Below are 16,565 nucleotides of genomic sequence, written 5' to 3'. Positions count from 1 at the left end.
ACCCCCCACCATATTGCAGTCAAAACTTTCACTTTGAGAAAGGGCCCCCAGTTGTGTGCTAATATTGGAGATAAGGTAGATTGTACCCTGGGGCATTTAACTGCTAAGTCACACCCCCAGCCCTTTTAATTTGTTATATTGAGACAGAGTCTTGCTAAATTGCTTAAGGCCTCACTAAGTTGCTGAAGCTCCCTAAGTCGCCTTGAATTTGTGATCCTCCTGCCTCAGCCCCCAGGCATGTACCACCATGCCCCACTTGTTTCCCATTTTGACCAGATGAGAATATCAGAAGGGGTGGGTTTGTAAAGAGTCCAAATTGTTTGCCACTTCAATATAAGCAATAGCCATTGCCTGAGTTCTGAGCCATATTACAATTATCCCTCAGATCTGTGGTTTCATTTTCTGCAGTTTTAGAAAAAGTGTTTTTTTTCATGGCCAACTGCTATCCAAAGTATTACATGGAAAATTAAGTACACAATTGATAAGTTTTAAATTGCATACCATTCTGTAAACAAGAAGGAATTTTGTGCTTATGTACTCCATCATGCTCAGGACATGAATCATCCCTTTGACCAGCACAGTTTCCATGCTGTATATGCTACCTGCCTAGTGGTCACTTGATAACTATGTTGATTAATCAGATGGACTCTCAATATCACAGCACTTATGTTCAAATAAAAGTTATTTGACTTAATAACTTTCCCAAAGCACAAGAGTAGTGATGCTGGCAATTCAGATAGGCAAAGAGACATCATATAGTACTTCTTTTAAGTGAAAAAGTGAAAGTTTAACAAGGTATATATGTATAGGAAAAAAACATTTTATTTGAAATTTAGTACTATCTGCAATTTCAGGTATCCACTGGAAGTCTTGGAACATAACCCCCTCAGCTAAAGGAAGATTACTGTATTTTAGTACCCATGTCGCTTAGCTATCCCAAGCCAATCAGAGAGTCAATCTGACTACTTTTGTACAAGGTCCTTTACTTTCTAACTGGTTTGTCAAGTATTGTAACTATTATAGAAGATGAAGAAACGGGATTTCTTGGTTCTAGTTATCATTTTAAACAAAGTTGATTGTCTCTGCATTGACTTGACATAATAAATGGAGTAAAGGAAATATCAAATAATTTTTTTTTGCATGGAGACAAGATTCATTGTACTTTCTTAAGTCTGACGAAAAATGTTCAACCTTGATTTTGAAGAGATAATTGATTATTTGATATAAAGTTTATAAAACACATAGCAGTTAAGTGTCTGTCATAGACACTCAATATGAATTTATTCTCTTTTCTTTCCTACTTTTTCTTTCTCATTACAGAATCTGGACGTTAACTTACCTTTGATGAATGTTTACAAAATGGGGAAAGTTTAACTAAAAATCAATTTAAACAGAATCTTTCATTCCCTCGTTTTTAAGTCACATATTATGTGTCAGGAACTCTTATAGAGTCTGGGATACAATGATGAACAAAATATATAATACTCTATTCTTCATAGCAATTAAATTATTCATGCATAACTCTGCATAAGCCATAGTTTGATTTATTATCCATTATTTTCCTATTTAATTATAGATTGCTTCAGTTAAAATAACACACTTTCATACCTCATTTTGGGGATCTTTTCTCTGAATCCTGTTTTCATAATGGCCTTGAAAATTCAGGAGAGCATATTTTCTCAAGGTCATACAAGTGTAAGAAGAAGGACTGAAGCTAGTACTCCAAATTTTTAGACTCTTGTTTGTGACTATTGCTATGGTCTTTATATATGTGTCCACCCAAAATTCATATATTGTAACCTAACCCCAAGGTATTAATACTAAGAAGCAGGAGCTTTGGGAGGTAACTAAGGGTTCAATCCCTTATGAAAGAGACCTGAGGGAACATTTAGCCCTTTTGGCTCTTGGGTCATGTAAGGACACGGCAAGGAGTCCTCTAAAGAAACCTCACCAGACACCAAATCGCTGGAGTTTGGATCTGTACTTCACAGCCTCTAGAAACATAAGAAAATTAATTTCTTTTCTTTGTAAATGACCCATGCTAATCTCTTCGGTTTAGCAGCCCCAATGGACAGAGGCACTGGCCCTTGACACCACAGCTGTCAGTTGTGGAAAACAGTGGCCACACCTGGACAAATTACACACAGACCTGACACCAAAAAATATGGCTTTTGTTTCCTTGGGTATAAATGACAGACTGGAATTCTCCAAGTCGTCATCTAATAAAGGGTTCAATCATTAACACTGTAAGTTAGATTCTAATAAGCAAATAAACTGTTACTCTCAAAACTTCAAGTGGTAGAAGCCAGGCAGCATCAAATACAATCGATGTTTTATATGAAAGATTAGAGTCGTTTGAAAATTTCAAAAATGGCACATGGGAATGGCAGCGTCTTTCCCCCGTTATAAGAACCCACAGAAAAGAAAGTGGAAAGACTGAACTGCTTGAAAACACAGACACTGAGGCTGTGTCCATGGCTTCTTGGGTTGCCAATAATGACCTGTGAGTGTGTAATCAAACTCCCAAAGACAATGCAGAGATAAAGAAGACGGAAAGGTATAGGCATTATGTGCACACACAAAAAAAGTGCACACCCACCGTGTTAGTTTAAGAGAAATATTTCAAAATGCTGCAATGCTCAGGTTCTAAAGGCTTCTATTTGGAAACTTAAGACACAGCACTTAAACCCATTATCACCACACCCCCGCTCCTCTCTACCCCTCCCACACTATAAAAATGCCTCTTCGTTCAACACTTGCTATCTTAATGTTAGCTTCTTTAATCTCAGAATGCCAATATACTTCTGAGACATTATCTTCCTAATCCTCTTAAGAGAGAGGATTCATGAGCAAGATATCTTCTCAAAATTCACAGGATTTTTTTTTCTTTTTTTAAGAGTCATCTAGGTAGGAAAGATAATTCCTTTGTACATCTACAGTATTCGTGGACATTGGGACTTCCACATACTTGCTGGAGTTATCTAATTATGCCTTTCAACATCCCTTGGAGGGAAACAGGCAGGGGGTAACACTGATTCTGTTTTTTAAAGGGACACAGCTAATGATTTGTTCCACAATCTGGTGGCTTAGCCTGCAGCTCCCTGTTTTAGAAACTTCTGTTGTAAAGAAAAGATCTTCAGTGTCTAAAATGGTATTCTTTCCTCAAATTAAAGGTAGGAGAGGGCAGGGTGACTTCCCAAATGCCTCTGAATGAATGCAGTTCTATCTGAATCATTTCTGCCTCTTGGGGAAGTTGGCAGCTACCTTAGTGAAATGTCTTAGGGGTTGCCCTCTGGCTCACCAGTCTTGTGAGAACCTCCTGGGGAAACTGGGGCCAAATAATTTTAGCACTTAACATCTTTCCCTTTGAAGAGTCTACACACCTTAGCATGATGAAGCCCTTGCAAAAGTACCTAATTTGAATTTGGCACATGAAATCGATTGCTTAGGTAACAGCTTTGAGACCCTGAAAATGATGTTCTGTGGAAAACATTTAAGAAGCATCATCCCAGCATGTTTTCCTTCACATTTCCTAATTCAGAAAGCAAAGACTTCCAGAAAGAATAGGTTAGAGAATGCTACAATTAACTAATTATCATTAAGCACTTACTTATCTAAACATTTGGTTCTGTTTTCCTGCCTTATCCACTGCATTTTCTCATCACAGACTATCTGTGTGGTAAATACTATTATTATTCCCTGTGTTAGTCAGTTTTCTGTCGCTATGACAAAAAACCTGAGTAAAACAACTTAAAGGAGAAAAGGGCTATTTTGTCTGACATTTTCAAAGGTCTCAGTCAAAGGTCTCATGACCCCATCACTATGGGCCTGTGGTGAGGCAGAACATCATGGCAGGGAGCATGTGCCAGAGCAGAACAGCTCACCTCATGGCATCTGGAAGCAAAAATGGAGAGAGATTGCAAGGGACTGGGGACAAGGTATAACTTTCAAGGACATTCCCCCAGTGACCTCCTTCCTCCAACCAAGGCCCCACCTTCTAAAATTTCCACCACCTCTCATTAGTACCACCAGTTGAGGAACCAAGCCTTCAACACATAATTCTTCGAGGCACCTTCCAGATCTAAACATAACACCCCCACCATTTGACAGAGGAGGAAACCGAGGTTCCAAGAGGGTCCTCTAAATGTTAGCACAGCACTGAGTCATCTCAGCTCCATCCATCTGCCAGCTATCTATATACTTTCCCTGGGTAGATGCAACCAGTTTCAGAACTTAAAATTCCATCCTTGGGCTAATAATCAAAATCTACATCTACAGCACTGACCTCTTCATCTACCGTCTCTCTTTGATCTAAGGCCCTGGCCTTCACATTATTTTTCATCTGTCTCTTCTCTTATCTAAATATTGCCACACTTAAACCCCTAGGCCACCTGAACCACAAAACACATTGTCTCTACCACTGTCATAACAAACTCAGAAAAGTGAGATAGTCTCAGATTTCCTGCATAAAATTCCTTTTGTCACACACCGCGTGAACCCCATTTTTAAAAAATATTTTTTCTAGCTAACAGATTGCGTGCTATCTTAGTTTGTTCAAGTTGATATAACAAAATACCATAAACAGTAATCATACACAGCAGTTCCTCTCTTATAATCCCATCTGTGAGGACAGGTCCTAGTATCTCCCAAAGGCCCACCTCCTAATCCCATCACACTGGAGATGAGGTTTTGATGGACCTATAGCACATGCAGGGTTAGGGTTCAGATGGGAGGTGTCCTCCAAAAGCTCATGTGTGAAATGCAAGGATGTTTAGAGGTGAACTGTTGGGTTATTGGAGTCCTAACTTAACCAGTGAATTAATTCCCTGGTGGAGATTAACTGAGCTACAACTGAAAGCAAGTAGCTTATGACTAGAGGAGGTGGGTCGTTGGGAACATGCCTTTGGGTTTTATATTTTGTCATGGTGAGGATAGCTCGCTCTCTGTCCTTCCTGGTGCCACGTCCCCAAGCTGCTCCCCTCTGCCAGACTCTTCCGCCATGATGTCCTGATTCACCTCAAGCCCAAGTAATGGAGTCAACCTTCTATGGACTGAGTCCTCTAAAACTGTGAGCCTCCAAATAAACATTCCTCCTCTAATGGCTCTTCTCAGATCTTTTGGTCACAGCAGCAAAAAAAAAAAAAAAAAAAAAAAAAAGACTGAAATAAGTAATAAACATGAAATTGTTAACTTCTCCTTTGTAGGTTATCTAAGTTATATGATGGATATCTGTCGTTTAAAATGTATTCTCCATATGAGACAAATGCAGGGGCCTTTAATCATCGCCAAGCAAAAGCAGGGCAAGTTGATGCTCAGGTGTATCTTGCAACTGATCTCATTAGGTTTTGCAGAATTCTAAAAAAATAGCTCCTGATCCCTGGGCTTGGAACTTCCACACTAACGGATTTTTTCTTCTGGCAATTTTGTTTTGCTAAGGGTATGATAGAATCTCTGTTAGGGGACCTTCAAGATAAGAAGTTACTGTGACAGATTTTTATGTAGGTTTCCACCAGATTGTAGGTTAAGTGTTGTTTCCAAAATAATCAGAAGTCAGTGATTTCTTCAATTTGGATCCTAGACCCAGCGAGCTCAGCAGCGAGGTGATCCTCAAAATCCAAAGCCAACATAAATAATGGAAAGCTACTGGGCTACATTCACCAACGTGTTCTTTTATAATTAGCACGCTCCAAAACAAACAACAAAAATGAAGGTTTTTCTGTTACGATGAAATATTTCCCCAGAACACTAATGTCCTTCCAGATCATTCCATGTTCCTTTGATTTCACTTTAACCCACGCAGCCAGATTCTTCCAGAAGAGCAAATTAAGAGGGTCTGTTAACTACTTAAGTGCCTGGCTTCATGAAGTCTCAGCAAGGCCATTCCTATTGTTTCGCCTTGGGCTTTATATTTTTTAAAAGTCAGCTGTCATTTTCCAAGCAATTCAAAATAGCACTCTCAACAGATCCCTGGAGCTCTGGAAATGTTAATGCCCTCCATCAACAACGACCTTGCCACAGAGAGGTGATTTAGGCACTAGGGAGAAAAGAGCCCACTGTCTTTATCACGCGGGTTTACGCCATCAACTTCAGAAATTGTGCGAGAGAATAATCAATAGTGTGTTAAGGCCAATCTTGAGGAATGCCAAGACAAAGTACCGCTGCTCTTCGAAATGCTGAGCTAAAGGAGAACTTCTGAGCACGAGCGAAAGAGAAATTAGCTGTAGCGGCAAAGCAAAATGAATTGTGTCTCCAGATAAAATTTGTCATTGGGAATGGCACTTAAGGGCTCTCTGCATACTTCGGTGGAATCACATGATATGCATGGTGAAAAATGCTTGCTTTAAAGTTAAACAACAAAGAATTAAATGACAAAACTGGAACAAATGCATTGTAAATATACACCTGCGAGTTAAGAATTCTCTCACATAAATAGTCCAGTAAAGTTTACTCAAAAAGAAAAAAATATATAGCTAGGAGAAAAATCATTCCCTCTGAACAAATGGAACAAACTAAAGTTAAATTTCATCAAGATGTGACTCTCTTTCTTGTAAATCCAGGCAAGGTATAATCTCAGGATATCGGGCACAGAGTGAAAAGCTTCTAAAGTAATAAAAGAGGTACTTGCATAGTTGCTGGAGTGAAGTCACGGTGGAAAAGAACCTGCAGCTAGGTCCCTAAGTTCATTACAATCAGATGCTTGATTTCCCACAGCAACCCTAATTGTGACATGAACAGCTGTCAACAAAATTAGAAGAAACTGTCATTTTGTGGATATCATCCACATGCGCTTGTCCTATTTCTACACGGTTGGCCCAGGAGAGTGTTTTCAAAGCATTCTTCCAGTAGAGGTTTTTGTTATTCAGAAGGGAGGCCCTCACTTTGGCCTCATAGTCTAGACATGAAATACATTTGTCATGATAAGGCAGATCCCAAAGGGATGTTTATTGAATGCCAATTCATGTGCATGAAAGTGTCTGGGGCACAATTTGTTTAATCCTGAAATGATCCTGTGAAGTAACTATTATAATCCTCATTTTCAACACAGTCGATTCTCATTATTTGTTGTAGAAAGTCAATACAAACACTGAATTAGCAAACACTGAATTGTTGTTCCTATGGGGAACATAGGTTAGGCTCCTAGGAGCCACTGGTCACGATATTATCGTCAGCCCGTCAATGCATTCTTATTCTTTGTGTCTTTGTTTAAAGATGCCTTATTTAATATATATTTGCTTGATTAATATGGCATTCATGACATTGAACATAGGTTTGCATGAAGTTTATGGAAAATGTTTTTTACACAAGACACATCACATTCTTTGTACTCAGGAGCACTACATTATACTCAGCCCTATGCTGGGGAGTCATTTAAACAGTGAAATCATCAAAACAAACAAAAAAAGCACAAATATGTGGAAAATGGTGTAAGATAGACTACAGAAAGGATACTGACACTGACAGCAGACAGCATTGCTTTGTTCAACATCTGCCACAAACATGCAATTGGGTCTGCTCAGATTTGCTACCACTGCTAGTCTATGAAAGTATTGTGAGTACTGATTTTGGGCTTATATATGAATTTTAGCAGCTAGGCAAATTTGCAAATCAAGAATCTGAAAAATAATGAGGAATAACTGTGTATGGTAAAATTAAGAGTCATAGTGGACCAGTCTATCTGTCTGGGTAATTCTTTCTGTCATGTTAGTGGTTGTATGTGTTTAAATTTTAACTAAGAGTGTATTGGAGGTAAGAATTCCATGAAAATGACTGTATAGCACACTCCTGCTTCATTCACCATTTTAAGAGGAGACTTTCTTGACAGTAGAATGAATCGGACATCACTTTCCCATGTGCATACACAAGTACACGACCAGTGAAAATTCACATCATGTACAACCATAAGAATGGGATGCTAAATAGAATGACTTATACTCCATGTATGTATTATATCTCAAAATACACTCTACTGTCATGTGTATCTAAAAAGGGAAAATTTTAAAAAGTGAAAATAAAATAGAGGAAACTTTCTTTAGGTAGATTTCTTTACCTTTCAATGGTTCTCTCCAGGTCTTTCAGGGATGTGGCCAGCCTAAACCTGCTCCGGCTCTCAGATCTGCCCGATCGGCTCCTGAAAACTTTAATACACGTTTTAGGCCCTACAATCCCGAGGAAAGACCCACCACTGCTGCAGGCACAAGTTTGGACCGGCTGGTGAGTCCTGTGGGATAGATGACCCTTGTGGGCACTTTCTGTCACCAAGGTCATTTGTTCATTCTTCTAACTAGATGCTGGGATTCTAAAACAGTTTGGTTGTGAAAGTCATCTCATTCTTTTTTTCTGCTCCTGTTTTTAATTTTAATATTGAAAAGTAATAGGACCTCTCTTTTAGGTAACTAATTAGATTAAGAAATCTTAATAACGATTAAATCCAACGGTGCAGTGACCAAATGTTCAACTTCATATTTCTTCTGAAATATTAATTTGAAAACTGAATTACCAATTCTTCCAGAGATATAATTACAATAGCATGTGTCTTATTCATCTGCTTCGCTTCATTTCTTAAAAATGATTATTCAACTGATACAATGTTACTTTATATGACTTCCTGTATGCCTGTTAGAAAGTTCCTGCCAAGAAATCCTAAATTAAGGTTATACCGTTTTTTTCTTTCTTAGGTCTTTAAAAAGGTGGAATCCTTAGAAATAATCACTTTTTGAGCCATTTAAGTATGTTTCAGTGACTGAATGGTATCTATCGTTAAGAGCAATTTACTTGTAGAATACAACCATAAACATAGTAAACACAATTTTCTGAATGTGTTTTAAAAACCAAATTTGGCATAAAAAATTCAAAGCTCATAATTTCAAAGAAATACTGCCTGATTATTTTTAATTCAATTTCTTCAATTTATAGTACTATAAACAGTTTATATACCTGTAATTGTTAGTGCTGCTAATGTTTCTTTGCCAATTATCTTGATGTAAAATTAACAGATAAAAACCTTAAGGTCATAAAGCTTTTGAACCGAATCTGATTGTGCCATATAAACACAGATCTCGAGTGTTGCAGATTATGAAAATTCTTTTATTAGTTGCTGTTATAAATTACTTTATGATTTGAGTTAATATCCTTCTACAATGTAGAACTCGTAAGATTAAATTGGTTGCGTTTGGCCTTGATGTAAGTACAGCTGAGCATTTCCCTCTATAAAAAAAATCAAATGTGCCTAAAATATAAAGGACTATGCATGAAGTTTCAAAATGAAGGGGTAGGTATAGTCATTCACTGTTATTAATTTATTACCAGTTATTGGCAAATAAAATCTTCTTCAGTGTAGGTTCTGGAAAAGGTACCATATCTATAATCACTTTGGCCTTCTATAGTACCTTGCTTACAATTTCAGGAAAAGTTTAAAATTAGTCACCATTTTTCTTTTAAATAATTGATTAGATTCTGCCCAACAATTAGCTTATTGTTTTAAAGAATGGTGCTTTTCCTTAGATTCTACTGTTTGGGATGTGCTTTAAATTGCTCTGTGTATTTCTCTAACCAGAAGCACAAATGGTGAGTATAGGTTTGGTTCTTTTTCTTTCTTCCCCCCATTTTAGTTGATTCTGGATTTAGTCATTAAGAGTTAAGGCCTTTCAGCATTTTTTAAAAACCCAATTTAAGAACTGGTGGGGTACAAGATGAATAAATTTTATAGTTCTGATTTACAGCATTGTGCCCACAGAAAACAATACTGTATTATTCACTTTAAAATCTGTTAAGAGGGTAGATCTTATGTGAAGTGTTCTTATCACAATAAAATCAAATAAAAAAACTAGGGTCCATTATGTACTTGGTTGAAATTGCATTTAATTTGAACAAGATAAAGATATCTATATCAACTAATGAACTCTTTTCACTTTGAAACAGCATAGTTCACTCTTATCCCCAAGAGAAATTAACACCCACCCTTAAACTCTTAGGGAAGTTGATCAAGAAAAATATATTTCTCAGAACAACAATATTAAGCACCATCTAAGGAAAGCATCAATGCTTTGGAAGTTTCACATGATGTTTAAAAATCTAATAGATATGAAAATTGGAATTTCAACCTTTTATAGAGGAACTTCATTGGTAATCTTCAAAAAGCTCCCAAATGAAGGGTTCTTTAAGAGCACTGGCAAATAGCAAACTGATCTTCTATTTTATTCACCCTCCAAAATATGTTCTTATTTTTGGTGGTCGGGGCAGGGTACCAGGGATTTAACTCAGGAGCACTCGACCACTGAGCCACGTACCCAACCTTTTTTTGTATTTTATTTCGAGACAAGGTCTCACTGAGTTGCTTAGTGCCTCACCTTAGCTGAGGCTGGCTTTGAACTCGTGATCCTCCTGTCTCAGCCTCCTGAGCTACTGGGATTACAGGCATGTACCACCACACCCAGCTCCAAAATATATTCTAATCAATTTTTTTCTGAAAATAGTTAATAATGGTTGATTATCCAACCATAAAGAAAAGCCAAGGACCAGACTCAATACGTAGGTATCCAATGAATAAGCCAATTTTATTCCCAAACATTTTCTCCCACCTATTTCCTCATAGGTGTAAGTTCAGGCTATGTAAGTGAAATTGGCACTTTTATTCTTTTTTTTTATTGAATTAAATTCTAATCCCTTCCTAATTTGTAAGAATCAGCAACAGCCAGCTATAAGCCTACCTGGAGCTCAGCTTTCCTCAGCTCTTAAGAGTCAGAAGCTGTTTCTACATCAATAGAAGCTACACCAAGGTTATCCTTGAGAAACAGGAGCCGGGCCTGAAGCTAATATCAGAGTCTCCATTTGCAGCCCCTGGCTCCCCCAAGGCCTTCCTCCCTTTAAGGGTTCAGTACAGTTCTGTAAAGTAGGAAAGTAGAGTGATCCAACAGTCAGATATGATCATCTTGGAGGAGCATGCCATGGGGAAGGGCCCCCATGGGTCTGTTCTCCATTACAGCCCATCTCAACTGTTTATAAACAAGGCTCAGGTCACCTACTCCTGTTTTAATTTTCCCCTGAAAAGATGTTTCCTGAATATTTATAAGAAGCATGTGTTCCAGAAAAGGAGGATAATTGGGAAAGATTTCTCTTAATATCTCTGTTTCAGCAGATAAAATGCTTCAGAGGCCAGCATCAAAAGAATTCTATGATCACCTCACTCTTTGGCCAAAATGAAAATAGCATAACTAAGGCTTTGGAATGTCACTTCCTAATACCATTTAAATGAGTACCTGTGGTATTGGCTGGGATCTCTTGGTGACTCTTCTTATATCTATTGTCTAGCTACTTTTTATGTGAATTGTAATTTTCAGGTCTGTTTTAGAAATGAAGCTCCCAACCCCAAGCTGCTGCTAAAAACTTATATAAAATAATTGAAAAGAAAACTCTTAAAAATGCATCAATTCCACATTTAGCCTTGTCTCATATGTATAAGGAACTTGGAAATTCTTTTATATCACTAGAAAACATTTCCATTTGTTCCTTGAGAGTTACATGGCCCTTAAACACTGTCAAGGTCACCCATACCTTTCAAACTCCCCCAAAGTGATCTTTATTATCTGAGAATGAATGAACATGTTTATATATTCAGCTACTGATAGAAAGTCAGCCCATCTGAAAATATCACAGTCTTTTTTTTTTTTTCTGTTAAGAGGGTAGATCTTAGGTTAAGTGTTCTTATAACAATAAAATCAAATAAATTTTTTTTAAAAAAACATTTTTATTAGTGCAGTATAATTGTATACAAAGGTGGAAAATATCATAATCTCACTGCCAACAGCTATGATTTGTTACAGTGTTAACAGATTCTGTTAACACACTGGTTCTAGCATCATGTGTCCCTTCATTGCTACAGACACTCACCTTAACCCTCTTCTGCCCCAGCCAGAGGTTAAAATTTTTCAGTTAAATAGGTCAGAGGTGATTATTTGCACTCAGAAACAGATTGGCTCTCTTCCCTTTTCCTTAATTTTATACTCTGATGTCTCTTAAATAATTTGATGGAAAACTATGATATTTTACGAAGTTTCAATTCACTGGACATATTGAGTGCAAAAATAAAGCACACAGAGGAGTTTTGAATTTTCCTCTCCAAAAGGCAATTATTTGTACAGCTCAGAAAATTAGAGCACAATGGGTTGGAAAGCTCCCGAACACACTTGGGCAGAGACTCTCTGTGACTTCACTTTGGCTCCTATGTTAAAGCAAAAAATGTACTTTAAATGGTATCCCTTCAAGGCATATATGTTATAAAAGTAAATTAAAAAAAAAAAAAGCCAGACTTGGAAGTTAACTAACTTATCACATCAGCAATAATTTACAACCCAGAAAATCCCTGTGGGTATTCCACTCCTACTGTGTGTGCAGTTTTCTTGAATATTTGACTGGTGGTTCCAGGGGAATTCGGGGCGGGGATGGGTGGGATGCCAACCTACAAAGCTGACCTTTATACCTGTACTGTGCTATTGTGTATAGAATAATCTCTTTTTCTTTTTCCTTTAAATGTATTTCCTCTTGCTTCCCAGAGGACGGTGTGGAGGACAATGCAGGATAGTGTAAGCACTGGTCTCCTTATTCTTCCTCTCATGCCCATTTGTCTTTGTGTAGTCATTCTGGAGTGTTCCTGAGAAACTCCACCTCCGCTCTCCCTTTCCAAATTCTCTGGAGTGCAGTGAACAAGGCACATGGCCAACTTGTTCAGGAGTTTCCTCTCTGCTTGGTGTTTATGGTTAACAACCATTTTGGTATTCTTTCCCAGTGGCAACATTTTCAATCTAATCTTTGTGTAAGCCTAGCTCATTTGGTGGCTGATTTAAATTCTATCCCAATGTTCAGAGCATTGTCGTCTGCCTGAAAAACTAGCTCTTCCCTGATAGAATATGTTGCCCTTTTCTTTTTGTGATGAGCGAATAATTACCTCACTAATAATAAGAACAAACCAACACCAGCTCTCATGCATAAGGAGCTAATTTTTCCATTAGCTGGGACATAGAGAATTTAGGAGGTTAAGAAATAGTTTATGGTATAGGCTGTTTACTCCTTTTAATTTCTACTTGAATTTGCTAAATTTTTTAAGAGCATCCAGGGAAGGAGGATTGGATATTATTTATTTGAAAATGTTTGTATTAGTTAACTCTTAGTTTATCTTACTTGACCAGATTGTTATCTAGTCTGATTTTCACAATGCCATCCCATGATAATAACACGCCTTAATAAAGACTTGTACCTTACATGGCATCATGAACCCAGGAGAGAAGATGAGTGTCACCTGAGGGGCACATATTTATTCATGCAGCACAACTGTAACATGGAGCTCATGTCTGCCTGGCCTTAAATCCAGGCAGTGCTAATAATGCAGTGACTAAAATTCCTTCTTTAAAAATCACTTGTTCCAAAAGGAAATTATCCCCTGAGTAGTATTCCATTTATCATTCCAGATCTCTGAGCTAAGGGCAATTTGGATGAGGTAAGAAAGTTAAAAGAGGTAAACCTGGGACAGGAACATTCTGGAAGGGAAGACCTTGATAAAGAGGCAGGAGAGACAGCTGGCCAAAGGTGTCCTGATGTTAAGTAGGAGTGGGAGGACTTGTCATGGCTGAACAAATAGGGTTCTGCTTCTTAGTTTTAGGGGATGGCTAGAATAGCTCCAACTCAGTGTCTATACCTGCACTTCCCAACACAGTTCCTCAAGATCTCCATATTTCCAGCACATGAGCCAGTCTAGTCTCCTTATCTGATAGTTACTTTGATCCTCATAGTTTTCCCCAAGGCTTCCTTGACTGTACTGAAATGAATGCAAATCAAACTATCATCCCCATGATTGCTAGACTTCCCTCCTTGCCTCCTTTATCCAGGTCAAGAGAGGTGGGGAAAATTCTCTTTTGTATATGATTCTCCCAAAAATAACCACAACTTCTGAAATTCATTGATATGCTCAGTGGCAAAAAGTATGTTGTTAAAATTATTGCATATAGGCTTAAGGGCTTGCAAAATACCACCAAGATTTATGTTTGTTTGTTTGTTTATTGTTTCTAAACAAAATAGATGAAGGAACTAACATTCTAGTATCATTTCCTGTCCAGTGGTTATTAAGAGTTTCAGAGTAAAATGCTGGTAATAAACATGTTCTCCTACGCCTCTTTGGGGCCATTTTGGTGTGATTTAGGACATCTTGGTTGTAAGGATTGGGGAGACTGTCTATTGTTCATTTTAAATTGCCATGGCATTTCCTGGTCACCTCAAAAGAGTCTGCATCCGGCTAGCTCCACTATTTTGCATTTCAAAAGGATGTCAGGCTGTATTTAAGAAACTGCTTTATTATCTAGAGCTTCAGCCACTGTTTTTAGGTGAAACTGATTATTTCCCACATTCTATGACACAGACAAACACACACACACACACACACACACACACACACACACCCTCCACCTTCGCTTGGCCCGAACAGCAAAAAGTAAAACTTCCATAACAACAGTAAACCAGATTCTCCACTTTAATTAGTTTTCTAAAGATAAATGGGTCAAAGCCAGATTGGCTTTCAGCCTCTGCTGCAGCTGAATAAATTATGCTCCATTCACCCCACCAAACAAATGGCTACTGCTCTGTCCACTTCAGATTGTAAACTGCACAGTCTTGCCTGAACCTGCTTTATCTATTTGCTGCAAAACCCCAATGGGGCACCCCAGTTTCATTTTCAATGAACCCTTGGTAATAACAACAGCAAAATGCAGTGAGCTTTCAAAGCAGAGAGGGAAAAAAAAAAAAAAAAACCTTAAAACCAAACCACCCAACGTACTTGGTCTCGGTCTCTGCTCTTCTCCAGGCAGCATGAGCAGCATGTGGTGGCAGGGACGGTTCCCTGTCATAGGCTCCTTTCCATTAGGTGGCTTGTGGTTGATGAGGCCCAAGTGGGGAATATCATAAGACACACATATAAAGTGATGGCTTATCTCCAGGACATTCTGCTTATTCCACAGGCTTGAAGAATGCACAAATCTAATTCAGGGGTATGCGCTGCGGGAACCTGCAGGAAATGCCTGCCCCTTCTCTGGGTTTTTCAGCTCTTACCCAACAGACAGTGGACTATTTTTACCTCCTTGGGAAGCTCTCCTTTCAGGCATGGGGAAGAATAGTGAGAAGAGAAGGGGCATGGACTCTGTTTTGGCTCAGGCAGAGTTGTTTAATTGGATAGGGTTGTATAACATGGGGACAGAGAAGATAAATCACAGCTTTGGCTGCATAACTTCCTGGGAGATGCTAAAGCCCCTTCCACATCACCGCTTTAAGACACGTCCAGAGAATCATGAGGATCTCAACAATGAAATAAAAACATGCCACCTATTTTTAAGGGCTAAAACTTTTGCACAATTTATATTAGGTGTAAGTCATCTGAAATCATTTGGGGAGTCATTTACCAACAAAATCATTTTCATCTCTGGGTTAAACTCTCCTTTGTCCTCATAAACATTTAAGCAAAAGCTTTGGTGAGCTCCATGTCATAAAAATGAAATGTTACACTTTCAGACCCAAAATGGGGCTATTACAGATTTATATCTATTTTATAGGGTGTTGATATGATTACTTTCTCCTTCAGACTTTTAAATTTCTTTCGGAATTCCTAAACTTCAGCTAAAACCCAAATTGACACATTCTATAGTTATCAATCAGTCAACAAACGTATTTATTGAGTTCTTCTCTGTTGCAAAGCACTTAGTAAAACTAGCTGCCATGTACCATCTACATCACAGCCCATTCTTAGTGCTAGTGTCATCAAAAGGCAAGGGATACCATTTGCAAAAGACATGGCTTTTCAAATCAGTTATACACGCTATATCTCCTCCAGGGCCAGTACTTCGCATAGAGCTTCATAAACCACTAGCATAGAGTAAATAGGAATTTGATTTTGTATCTAGATAGGCTGCACCAAAAAAATGTAGAAAGAATATTAACAAATGAATAATCATTGACAAAATATGTAAATTGAAAGCATTAAACATCTGTAGCATTCTTGATATAGGCCATGTCTAATAGCCCATTTTCCCTTCTTAAGCTAGAACTTGCTGCCTGAATCCTGAACGAATTAAACAGAAACTTTCTTGTCGGTTATAAACTCGCCAGATGAAAAAGTCCATCTGTACCCTTGTTCGCAGTGTATCTGTCCTTTATTGAGCGATGTAATTGGTGTTTCACTGAGTTGATTATGAAGATCTGAATAGACAAACCACAGTAAACTGCTCAAATCGTACCTTTTAAAATATTTGTCCGTGTAACACATCAGTTGACATGGATATTTTATTAAATTACTGAACAGCTTAAAGAACCCATTCCCTGTCATGGAAAATCTGCAGTAATTTTTTCCTCCGAGCTGTCTTTTGAGACAGTTGCACCACAGCTCCCAAATGTGATGTTCATGCTTACTAGAGAGAGAGAGCTGAAGAAATGGGGCATTTCATAAATACCAGTTTTGATGTATTTGCTGTATAATCAATCAGACTTCAACCAACTCTGGGGCCTATGGAATACATTTGAAAGCACTGGGAATT

The 16,565-nt window shown here is 38.1% G+C and overlaps 1 protein-coding gene across 2 annotated transcripts in view; it reads left to right on the top strand.

The window, feature by feature from the left end:
* Positions 1-16,565, top strand: part of GPC6 (glypican 6) — a 1,075,249-nt gene that overhangs the window by 973,914 nt on the left and 84,770 nt on the right. Inside the window, exons 6-7 of one of the 2 annotated variants that reach the window (XM_081287407.1) lie at positions 8,068-8,211; positions 12,549-12,578. In XM_081287407.1, the coding sequence (XP_081143533.1) occupies positions 8,068-8,211; positions 12,549-12,578 (174 nt within the window). The remainder of the gene's footprint in view (positions 1-8,067; positions 8,212-12,548; positions 12,579-16,565) is intronic. The other variant, XM_081287406.1, reaches the window with a different exon arrangement.

Source organism: Spermophilus citellus, assembly GCF_964194105.1.
Source record: "Spermophilus citellus genome assembly, chromosome: 1".
NCBI lineage: Eukaryota > Metazoa > Chordata > Mammalia > Rodentia > Sciuridae > Spermophilus > Spermophilus citellus.
This window is presented reverse-complemented; position numbering and strand designations above follow the sequence as displayed.